The sequence below is a fragment of the Pavona decussata genome, unplaced genomic scaffold (genome assembly GCF_977016875.1).
Source record: "Pavona decussata unplaced genomic scaffold, jaPavDecu1.1 SCAFFOLD_51, whole genome shotgun sequence".
Taxonomy (NCBI): domain Eukaryota; kingdom Metazoa; phylum Cnidaria; class Anthozoa; order Scleractinia; family Agariciidae; genus Pavona; species Pavona decussata.
Window position 1 is genome coordinate 5,237,319 of NW_028145473.1, and position 12,682 is coordinate 5,250,000.

Here is a 12,682-nt window from a genome sequence, read left to right on the forward strand (position 1 = left end):
CCTCTCGTGGTTCGACTCTTGTATACTTCCCGAGGTAGTACAGTCTTTGGGAAACCTTGTCTGTCTGGCCTTCTATGATGGTTTCGAAAGACTTCAACCACAGGGGATAGTGCAGTAAATCGCCGCCGAAGATCTCTGGTTCTGGGAGAGGAAGCATGTCTTGAAGAGGTCGCTGACAAAGCACATTGGCTAAACGATGCAGTGAATCTTCGACGGACGAACTGTTCAGAGGAAGACTGGCTCTTGGATTGTCTGCTGTGATTCCGGTCTTGGCTGTATCGCTTACGGGGATTTTCGAGTCAACACGCGTGCGCGGAACTCTGTAGGGACTTGTCTCAAACTCGGCTACTAAAGGATTCAGCGACGATCGAAGAGCTGTAGACTTCGGAGGTGCGAACGGATTCGGTGATGAGTCGGGACGTAACACCGGTCTAGAATTCGTATCTTCGGTAGATCTCACTTTAAAAGGAGAAGTCCAGAGTTCCTCCTTTATCAAAGTCTGTCTCGTCTCGGGACTCTCGCGATGCAAAACGGATTCAACATACGTTTCTATGGTCGGAAGGCTGGCGTCTGTCACCGATGACATTTGATCACGAGTCTTCAAATAATTTTGGAGAACGTAATTCCTGTCGGTTTCTTGCGGGAGAAACTGATCTTCCTCGCGATCGTCCTTCTCAATTTTCCTTTCATCGGCTACGTTGACCGCTTCCATTTCGGCTTTGGCGACTGCCAGCTCCTTGCTTAGTCTAAATCGTTTAGGTTCGTCCTCGCACTCCTTCAAAGTAGTTGTTTTCCGTGCTTCGGCGTCCGCAAATTCCAACTGAGTTTTAAGTCTTGCAACATTTGCAGCCATATCCGCTCTTTTTGATAGCGAAGATGCGATAGATGATTTCTCGGATTTAAGGCTTCGAGAACCTCGGCTGGAATGTTTTGATCGTGAAGAGCGTTCGCTTACATCTTGTCTAAGATCCGAAAGTTTGTTATTTAATCTTCTCAGCGTGCCTGAATGCTCACGCTCCAGTGATTCTAATTGCGCCACTGCCTCCTTTTTTGCTTCGTAGTTATCTGCTAGCGCTTCGCAGAGTCGATTACTTGCCGCGTATAGAATATCCATTCTCGTCTCGAGGAATGTTCTCTCGCTCTTTAGGAGATCGATGTTCGTTGAATCTCCCATCAGATTTGTAACTTTGTTTATTTGTTTGCGCCACATGCGCTGAGCGGAAGATCTTTGTTCCTCGAGTAAATTAAGGTGATACATTCTTCCCCTTTCTGTAGGATTTCGAAATCTGATCGACAAGGAATCTTCAGAATCTTCCATTTTAGACATCGGAGTGTTCAGTGTTCAATTGCAATGCGACGTGTTTCCTCCGCTGAGTTTCTACCCCAAGAGTTTTTACTGTAACGGGGGCGGATATTGACATCGGGTTTCTTTCAGATCAGTTCAATATTCAGATCAACATCGCCGTCGGAGAAACGTTTTATAGACAGAGAATCCCGAGCATCTATTCTAACTTGTTTATCATACTTGAAATTCCCGTAAAAACTGAAAATAATAATCGAAAAGCGAGCGATTACAATAGATTCTAAGATAATTCTACTGGGAGCACGTGGCATGCATGAAAACGATTACCTAGAATAACTCTAATAATATAACGAAATCACTAAAACTAAGAAATAACAACACTACTACGACTGAACTTAAAAACTATAAAACAAGGAAACATACCTCTTTCTCCGATAGAAACTATCTTAATGGCACACGCGTCTTTCTTACTTTCGATCCGTACAATTCTCTATGTGACACTGAAAACTGATCCGACACGCGCAAAATACAAAGAAGCTTCAGATGATTAAAATAGAAACGGAAATGACGCGAGTCACGCAACGAAAAACTAATAGCTAACATTTACAGTGAATTATCCTTGTTAAAGCTAGAATCGTCTTTTAAAGCGGCTCGAAAAATAATCGTACTAAAGTACAACGTCTCTGCCCTCAAACTGTTCCCACCAGGATTTTGTTAGTCTGCTCGTGGAGGAAAGTATTTTTAAGTGCTGAACTTTTGGTTCAGCATCCATGATTTCTAAGCCCTGTTTCAGACGCTGTTCCTATGCTCTCATGTATAAACAGCAGGAAAAATACATTATAATGAATCAAAGCATGTCTACAGCCGTTCTTCCTGGCTGAGCCAGGCGGGATTAATTGACTCAGGGGATCTAAATTAGATCGGCCATTCCAGGGGTATCTAATCGAACAGTTTGGTAATCGAACCCAATCGTTCAATTGCCAAACTCAATCGAATATAATCCAACTCAATAAAAATTTGCCAATTGAACACTATCAAACGTTCGATTACCGAACGATCGGTAGTTGAACTCAGACGAACGTTCGATTACCAAACTCTTCTTCGATAGGCACCTGGTCTGTGGAAATTCAGTCTTAAGGTCAAATCACTGCTAGCTTTTCCCTTCCCTTTTCACCCTGCTTTCAGTAAACATGTCGCAAATGTCAAGATTGAATTGGATTGGTTCGATTTTGTTCGATTGATTCGAAAATCGAACTCACAGCAAAATAGAGATTCAATTTTGCTCGATTGCCGAACCCAATCGAACATCAATAAAAAAATCCAATTGAACTCAATCGTTAAATACCCTGAGGGCGTTCTGAATTAATTCAGACGCCGTACTTCACGTGAACTTAACTCGTTGAATTCAATTCGGCTCAGCTAAAGTACAGCGTCTGAACTGTGCCTAAGTGGACTCTTTAAGTTTTCTGAAACGAAATACACAAACTCAACGTGCAGAACAATAAAAATACAACACTTTAATGTAAATTACTTTAGTTGCACCATGCTTGTTCTTCGATCAATTCACTGAATTTTGTAAAGGTTTAATACAAGCACTTAAACAGTACTCGCTACTTAATATACAATACTTAAAATTAGAAACAGTTCAGTTCAGATTGCAGGAGCTACTAAGTCCTCTGTGCCGGGTTTGCAAAATGGTGTTATCTCGTTGTAGAGATAGTTCTTTCGCTCTTCAGTGAGACCATCAGGTCTGATTGTGGGCGAAAGATGCGTTGGAGGAAGAATTGTTTCATTCTTCAGCAACATAAACTGTTGTTCTGGGCTGGTAGCAAATTCTTTACAGAAGACCATTCCCGGCCTGTCCTTTGTAAATCGAAAGTGATGATATTTCTTTATATTCGGGATCTTCTTAAAATAGGGTCCCAGGAAGGACGCCCAGTCGTACACAGGAACGAGTATTCTTCCGTCGTGTGTTCCCACGAGTTGTACCTTGTTGATGCCAACGCTGCTAGGCTTTTCGACCATACGCGCGAGTTCATACATGGACGAGACGTAGGTAACTTTGTAGGCTTTCTTGAGATTACCAAAGCAGCGGTCTGGGCCAAATTTCGTGTGGCCGGTAATAAGAAATGAATAAAGGATAGTGTCGTGGAGGTGTGTCAAAATTCTCCAAGCCAAGTACCACAGAAAATAATTGTTTTTATTCTGTCTGGCGCAGTTGTCGGCATTGAGTTGTACGTCTGTCTCCCCAAGTCCGTGGTGCTCAAAATAAAAATGAACATAACTGATCGTCGCATTTGCTCCTTTCCCAGCGGATGAAGCTTCATCAATCAGGAAATTGACCTGTTGCGGGATTGCTTCACACATTATTCCAAAAATACCGCATTTCCGAGGAGTTTTAAAGTAAATGGGGCCCGGTTGCATGGGGTTGCTTGGATAATGCACTTGCTGTGCATAGTCAAACGAGTAATGCATTGTTGTCTTTAAGGAACAGGTATTTCCATTTGTGTGGTTTAAGGCTGCAAAACCGCCCACTGCCTTCAGTGTTTGTTTAGAGTTTGTACAAGAGTTTTTGTATAATTCCCTTTCCGCTTGTGCACAGTTTACGTGTTCCTGGTGGGCCCTGATGCATTCTGCTTTCTCATCCTCCGAAAGATTGGCAACTCGTTGAAGTTTGTTAGTGTTTTGCTGACAAGTTATACATAAGTCAGTCATTGGTTTTGAAACCACAACATTAGGGTAAAAATTTCCCCATACTTCAAGGAATTTAGAATAGCTAACAGCGCGCCTGTTGCTTGCCTGACAAGCTGACTCGTACACACGCCAAGTACCCTTCTTGGTCTCACTCGATGGCAGAACTTTAACATCATCATTCTTGACCCCTGGAATCCTCCGGGAAGGACAATCACATTTTCTTCGATGTAGTTTAAAAGAAAGGAATTCACTTCTTCAATTGTTGACTGCGGAAGCGTATTTTCCGGTAGTTGTCTTTTGTTCCCGTGTTGCCATGGTGAAATGCCATGTTCCTCGTGGTGCTCTTTAAGTCGACGAAATCGCGAATAGCTTACGCCGTAAAAGCGCAAAAACATTTCTTTGCAAATTGATTTCGACTGGAAATAAAATGAGCAGCGAGGACTTCTTTTGCAACCAATAGACTCAGCTCGGGTGAATGCCTGGATGCTAGTTAAAATAACCAAGTCGAGCTCAGTACTTGACAGTTTGAGGCAGTTGTTCAAATTAAACAAAACTGTTTCTTTGGTAAACTGTAGGGAACAAGGGCCGTTCTTTGGACCAAGAGTGCAGCCGCAACCATCACGTAGAAATCTTTTCACTTTCTCTGATACTTCATCGCAATCTTCTCTTTCGTTTTCAAAATCAGCCATGGCGTTGTTGTTTTAGTTTTACCCGTTTGGTTTTAGTTTTAATCGTTTTGAATTTCGCAATGTTTTGTTGCCATGGAAACGTGTCCTTTGACAAAAAGACTGGGACTTTGTTTGCGTTTTGACGGCTGTTTATGATCATTCTGCTTCGCCTCAAAAGTCTTACTCAAAGGTGATAAGGTGGTCTGCAAAACCTGGGTTTATTTCGTAATTGAATGAGAACAATCGAATCATTTTTAAGGTGTCGAAACAGCGGGCGGTCTTGGACACGACATCTTCAATGCCCACGATCGCTCGAACACTAAGCGATCGTGGTTTGCAGTCTAGCCTGAGTCTAGCCTGATGTGTGCGATGGGATTATAATCATACTTAAGACAGTACTCTTAAGCTAAAGCATTACTTTATGCTAGTCTCTGTCCTCAGCCTGTTCCTGACATGATTTTATCAGTCTTGGCTTGCGGAGGAAATTTTTTTTTTACGTGCTGAACTTTTAGTGCAGCAACCGTTATTCCTATTAAAGTAGACTCTAAAGTATTCTTAACGAGATACACGAGGAACGAAAGCGGTAAGTGTAATATTTGCCTTTCAAAAACATTGCTGGAACCAGTTTTCCTAAACTAACAGCAGTCCGTCTCGTCATTTGTCAAGCGTAAGGCTAAAACATTAGCGTGAGAAAAATGGCCGCGGGAAATCTGGACGCCAGATTTCGCGCGGCCATTTTTCGTCGTGGGGCGAAAGAGGGACTCTTCATACTCTAGTTTTTCCTTTTGATGTTACTGTATGAAAGACGATGTATGAGGCAAAGCATTAGAATACAAAAATATGTCTGTGGGTGTTTGCATTCGAGAAACGAAGCTAACGAATGGTGCTCATAGCTGGAACAGTCACAGGTAATGTACAGGTAACGTGCATAGCTGTAAACGGCTGCAGAGCCAGGTTAAACGCCTTAAGATAGTGTTGCTCTTGGCTAACGGCTAATGGAGTTCAAACTTCAGCTAACCGATGCTAACGCCTAAGCTAGTTGTTCTAACGGATGCAAATTTTTGCTAACAGGTACATAAACTGTTCTAACGGTTCCAAACTAACGACTAACGCTTTTACTCGCAGTACTAACGGTTTTCATGAAACGTTTAACGGGTTACTAACGGACGACTAACGCTTTCGGCCGTTTAACGGATAAGCGTTAGTGTATGTTTTCCCGTGTGTGGTCACATATAGCATCTGATTGCTTGTGACACAATAAACATTCCATTGCTTTTTCCCTAGAGCTAGCTGAGTCTGATGGAGTTAGTCATGCGATGTTTTCCACATCAATGCCTAACATTGACTCTGCCACTAATCTTGTCTACATGCAGATTTCTTATGCGTGCGTTTTTAGCATTACCACAAAAATCTTAAAATGAAGATGATGCTCTTCCAAAACAATTCCTATCATTTTAAATGTGATGCCACACAGAAGGTCCAATGATAAATCCCAGTCTCCGGAAAAAACATCTATTTCTTGCTCTCCTTTTGAGTAAAGAAACACACCAAAAAAAACCAAAAACACCTCATCGCTCCACATTCTATAATCGTCATGGTCATTTCATCCAGACCTTGGTTTCACTCTCTTGTTATGTTTTTTTGCGAGGCACAGTTTCATGGTTCGGCATATGTGTCCCACAACAATCTTAAATATTTTTGAAACTTGAAATTGTAGAGTCATATGAGGTAACTAGCTGGATAATGTGACAGACATTGATATTATTTCCAATGAGAAGTATGAACATATACAAGAAATGTAAACAGAATTTAATCTGACCTCAAAATGTTCACAGGGAGGATTTTTTTGGTGATTTATGACCTCACCTCTCACTGGTTCATGAAAATTAAATATTTAGTACTTGCTTGCATATGTGCCAAACCGAGAATCGACCAACTCCAATTTGCCTGTAGCCTCCTTTTCAAAATTTTTGCCTGTTGTGTGTCAAGCTATCTATGAGAGTCTTCGGAACAACAATTATTTACAGGTACATTAATAAAGGGTTTGAGTAATGAAGGCAAATGTTGTTTGTCACAACAGAAGCCAGACAGACAAAAACTGAACCGGTATGTACAGTTCTTAGTACATTGTAATGGATTATGTATGTGGTTCCTTCTGCGTGCAATAGCCAATGCAGTTGTCAACCTACATTCATCAATAGGATCTGGGTTTTTGACTAGCCGTTTTGTCTCTTTCACTTGCCATTAAAAATTTTGTCTCCCCTCCCCCACTCCCCTCCTTTTAGAAATTTGTTAATGACAAATTTTCAACTTCATAACAAAACAAATCAATGAACAATTTTTTTAATATAAATACTTTTTACAGTAGATACAATTTTGGAAGATACAATGAATAGATATTTACATAAAAATTATTACACTATTTTTAATTTCCAATAAATTTACTTAAAATGTATAATATTGGCGCAGAATAAAGCTTTTTCAAAAGGCACTACGTAAATATATTTTAAATGATGCCCAATATAATATATATTTTATAATTTGTAGGAGCAATATACTATTTTACAAAATGAAGCTCAATACCATATAATAAAAATATTATAATTTGCTGTACAATAAATGCACAATGAATATTAAAAATAGTGCTTAATATTTAATATTTATTAATTTGGAGAGGCAAAAAATAAATACTAATGATTTCAAATTATGCCTAAATACTAATGATTTCAAATTATGCCCAATGTCAGGTACACTATAACAAACAAAACTTTAAACTTAATAAACTTTAAGGTCCCCATTTACAAGGTGAGCCCTCTATCAGGGCTTCCTATATTGGCATAGGTAATGCTGTCAGCTGAACTTGATGAGGCTAACGTTTGTGGCAACACACCGATGCTTGCATTTGCGAACTGTCCTGGCCACACCGATGTCATAGGATTGGCAACCAACTGATCTTCCTTGAACTCTGCCTCAACAAGTAGCCGCTGGATTTTTAGTTTTAGCATTTCTTTTGCACAGCCATCTGGAATTTTGTTAATGTGTGATCCCACAACTTGTCCAAAGAGATCATTGTCATCTGTAGTATTGTTAGGCAACTGAACTGATGGTGGATTTTTCATGACGTTTGAAACACATGTTAGGATATCCTCTTCTTCACGTGCAGATTTCCTCTTTTTTGTAACTAGAGAAGAGGGAGATTGATTTTCTTTCTTGCTGCTTTCTTGAATCAGATCAGTAGGCTCTGCATTATCAGCATCATTCTAAAGGAAAGAGATATTTAAAAAATACCACATAATTTTGGACTGAAAACAATTCTTTAGAAATAATAATTATGGGAACCCCTCTTCAAGTAAATATAGCTAAGAGTTATTCCTGTAATAAGTGTACACTTGACTCTCACCATGTCCCTGGACATGTCCTCCTCCCCCTGGGATCCTCGTGATGTGAGGTCATTCACTGGGTTACCTGGCACCCCCATGTGTGAAGGAGTCCCCAGCATCGACTCAAATTTCTAAGGTGCCACAGGTCTACTGAATACCTTAAATTGCAAATCAATGTGCATAAATAATTATACATGTACTTATCAATTGCAATTGTTATTCAATTACGTTTTAGGTACCCTCATCTGAGGAGGAGGATGGAAAGAAATTGCAAATGGCTTCATGGGAGCTTTAGATGACAAGCATATTGCCATTAAAGCTTCAAAACACAGCGGGAGCATGTTCTTTAACTATAAAGGATTTTTCAACATTGTGCTTCTGGCATTGGTGGATGCTGACGACAAGTTTACCTTTGTAGATGTTGGGTCTAATGGCAGAATCAGTGATGGAGGAGTATTACGGGAGTCCTGCTTACAAGCAGCTTTGGACAACAATAGCCTTGGCGTTCCACCTCCTAACTGTGTCCCAGAAAGAAACACTCCTGTGCCTTATGCTATCGTTGCAGATGAGGCATTTCCAGTTAAAGAAAACCTTATGAAGCCATTCCCAGCTAAAAATCTAGATGATGCCTCAAGAGTGTTTAACTATAGACTCTCGCGAGCTCGCAGTCACAGAGTCAAAGAAAATGCTTTTGGAATTCTAGTCCACATATTTCAAATCTTTCAGTTGACCATTCCACTTGAGCCGAAAAAAGTTGAGTTAGTTATGCTTGCATGCATTGCATTGCACAATTATCTTCGCACAAAGAGTGTTGCGTATAGCCAAGCTGTGGCAGATTCAGAGACTGCAACACACGAACTGTTGCTTGGAGAATGGCGGCGTAACCCAAATGCTCAGTTACCCTCTGTCTGCCTGCAAGGGTCTAACCGAAGCTCAATACAGGCCAGGGAAATCAGAGAGGAATTCCTTGACTATTTTATAACTAATGGTCAAGTTGACTGGCAATGGCATATGATTTAAATCATCACAACTGGTGTTCTACAAAAAGCATGTGCCGTGATAGGTTAAAACATTTTCATTACTAAAGCATTTGGACTACATTTTGCATGTACATTTGTTACTCTTGAATTGCTGAGTTTTGAGGCTTTTTCATTACAAGAATAGAAGCTTGTCATCTTGTACAACAGCATAATTTATTACTGTACGATTCATAATATGCTTGCCATGTTTGACAAAGTTATACGGGGAAGGAGGGCTTGGTGTTTGAGAAAGACATCAAGAACTTAATAGTATATCCACCTAGAGATGTACAGCTCCCCAGTACCTGTTCCACTCTTTTTTGATGATTGTACTTTCTTGAGTTCCTTACTATAATACGTCCTTAGACTGTTAAATTTCCTTTTTACTTCTTCGGCTGTAGAGAACAAAATGTTGAAACAAGTAAATACATTAATCAAAACTTTGTGATTGGCTAGAGTGATGCAGCTGTACTTTGTTGGCGTTTCAATATTGCTACAGGTATGAAATAATAATAATAATAATAATAATAATAACAACAACAACAACAACAATAATAATATAATTAACAATTACTCCCTGCAGTGGAGGTGGCTAGTGGTGGACATTTACCAAGCCACAAAGCAGCAAGGTAAATATGTGATCCACCACTAGCCACTGACACTAATTGTTTTAATATATAACAAACCAGTAGGATAAAATATCCGCAAAAATAGACTCAGAAGACTGCAAAAAGTCTTTTAGTTTGTAAGTCGCTCGCAAAATGTGACCTTCGCCGCACCACCTCGGAATAGCAAACACTATTTGAGCTTGAGTAACCAATCAGTTTGTGCTAAAAGCACCATCCACTGGTTTGGAATATACTAATTTTTTGATACGAAAACAATAATTGATTTGTCAGAAACAAAAATGTTTATTACACATGAACACAATATTGTCTAACCAAGTGCTGTTATAGTGTTTCACAATATTTTGTACAAAATCCCTGCTTTTAGCCTTCGGCTAATGCAACTCAGTAAAAGGGTTTCGGTGGGCTTATTCATCTGTACACGTAGCTTGATGGAAGGATTTTAAATTGAAATTCTAAACTTTGCTTTGGCTTTACTTTATTATGTTCTATTTTACAAACTCACGATCAAAATGCATTTGAGGAGCCTGAGTACATGTGTAGCAATTAGGCATACACAGCTCACCAAAATTATAAACATGTTCTCGGTGCAATCAGTGATGTGTTCTAATAAGTATGGAGCCAGTTTAGATTTATAATAGTGATGCTCTGTAAATTCACTATAAATTCATATCACAATCTAATTCAAATCACTAATAACAAAAATGAATATAGTCATGAATACGGAACTTTGGGGTAAAAATAGTAATTTATGAAGAACAACTATGATCAAAAACAGAACTCCATCGCCCTAGAAAACAAACTTTACTTATCGCCTTTTAACCCAGTTTCTCCGCTAGTTCTTCCATTTTCTTCTGCTTGTTTTTTGTGTCTTTATACGCTGCAGACGAAACGTCCCACAGATCTGGACAGTTTTGAACTTCCTTGATGAATTGAAAAGTTGCACGTTTGTCTTCACGTCCGTCCGCCATTTTGTGAAGTGTCACGCAAATCACGTGAATAGAGCGTGTGTTTTGATTGGTTGATAGTCACCAACACACGTTTGCCAACCGTTCACACGTCAAATACGAGTTTGCCAACACGAAAAAGTTGGTGAAAAAGTTGGCGAGAATAGAGGCAAGTTCTTTTTTCGCCAATAGTTTGCCAACGTGTTTGCCGACTGTTTTTGTGCCGTTCACACACACCAACTTGAGTTTGCCAACACAAGTTTGCCAACTTGAGTTTGCCGTGTGAAGGCCGCTTAAGAGATGTTTAAACATATCAAACTTATTTCTAATACACTTTATATTTAGATGTATAAAAGATAACCTATCATTTTGTATGTTTTGAGCTTGAACTGTATCAGCAAATTCTAGGGTGGAATAGTAACTACTGTTAGAATTACTGCTTAACTCTTGGCAAATGTAGTCAGTTGTTTGAATATCAGTGAGGTCTTCTGGTTGCAATTGAAGTGGCTCAAATACTAGATTATCAAGCCTTTGTCGTTCATTCAAGGAAACGTTATTGCTACAGTCATCGAAATTTGCTTGGAAGCTTATATTATTAACATTAGTGAAGGGTAAACAATCATCTTTGCACTGATAACATGTGAAAGCATGAACTATACTCGACAAGGCGTCAAGCTGATTAGCCAGTCGTAAACATGCCTTATTGTAATGATAATGATTATGACAGATGGTACATATTACAGATTTTTGGTTCTCTGCTATATTATAATTGCATGAATTGCAAAGGTTACTAACGTTTTGTGGCATAGTTATTAGGCGGTTAGTTTGTAAGTTGTATAACAAGATTCCACACCTACATTCTAATCAGTAGACATGTTATTATCAACAGAGGCTGGAGCACCTCTGTATACTTGTCCATTTATAATTATTTTTTCCTTCACCAATTATGCTTTGTTCGCTGCTTTTCTTGCTTTTTTTAAAATTGGGTATAATACCTTCCTTCGTTCGTGAATCTCTTTTCGAAACTGTTCTGCAATTCCATAGTTGGTACCTTTCAGTTCCCTTGCCGAGCGTCGAATAGACGCAATCAAAGATCGAGATTGGCTTGAGGCTGGTTCAGCTCCACGTGCTTGCCGTCTGTTGTCACTTTTCGGATTTCCCAAGTGGTGTGCTCGTTCAAGAACGATACGGCTAGGATCGAGATGCAGTTTCCTTTGTATGAATGTTTTTACTAATGCAGTTGGGTCTTCCTCTATTTCCTCCTTGACGTTATACAAGATGAGGTTGTTGCGCATAGAGTATGCTCTGATTTCAATTATGTTGCTTTCCAATTTCTTCTTGTCTGCTTTGGTTTCTTCATCTCTGCTTCCTGGTGTTGAATGGCTTTATTCTGATTCTTCAAGTCCGTCTTTATCTCCACCCAAGACTGTTGCTCAAAAGTCAGCGAAGTTTTTAGTTCTTAGATGTCAACATCCATGGTGTCTAGCCAGGCGCTGATTGTGTCGAGCTTATCCAACTTCTTCAGTTTCTCGTTAATGGACTGCATGAATTTCTGTAACGAGGCAGAAACGTCGTCACTGGGTGTTTGCATCCTTGTTTCTTTTGTTATTGGTTTGCTAGGTGTGCTTGTTAAGGTATTATTTAACGTTTCTGCAGGGCGTTTTGCTAGCTTGTCCATTCCTGATACCATTCATTCATACCTCCTGCCATGCAACATGGCTGTGATACAAAACCACTATAGCTTGGATGAAGAGCACATGATTTTGAGAACGAAAATATTGAGTTCTGTTTGCTGTGTTGTATGTTTATCAGCTACACAATAACTTTTAATTATTAACACTTGATAAATGAATTCAGGAACCTTTGATATCTTTTCTGCCTGACACTTTTATTACAGTGTGGTGTTTTTTAAGTCCAATAATGAAAATGATTGAAAACATCACAGTCAAAGACCTACTTACTCATTTGTCACAATTTTACTCAGTGAATCATTATTTAATACTTCAAAGTCCCAGCACTATCCTGGCATGGTGGAAACCAGTTGA

At 39.5% G+C, this 12,682-nt stretch overlaps 1 protein-coding gene across 1 annotated transcript; it reads right to left on the reverse strand.

The window, feature by feature from the left end:
• Nucleotides 1–2,953: 2,953 nt before the first annotated feature.
• LOC146481211 (uncharacterized) lies at nucleotides 2,954–3,793 on the reverse strand. Its single transcript, XM_085108856.1, has one exon. It carries the CDS (start codon nucleotides 3,776–3,778, stop codon nucleotides 2,954–2,956), a length of 825 nt encoding a protein of 274 aa, XP_084964982.1. The 5' UTR covers nucleotides 3,779–3,793.
• Between the last annotated feature and the right edge of the window lie 8,889 nt (nucleotides 3,794–12,682).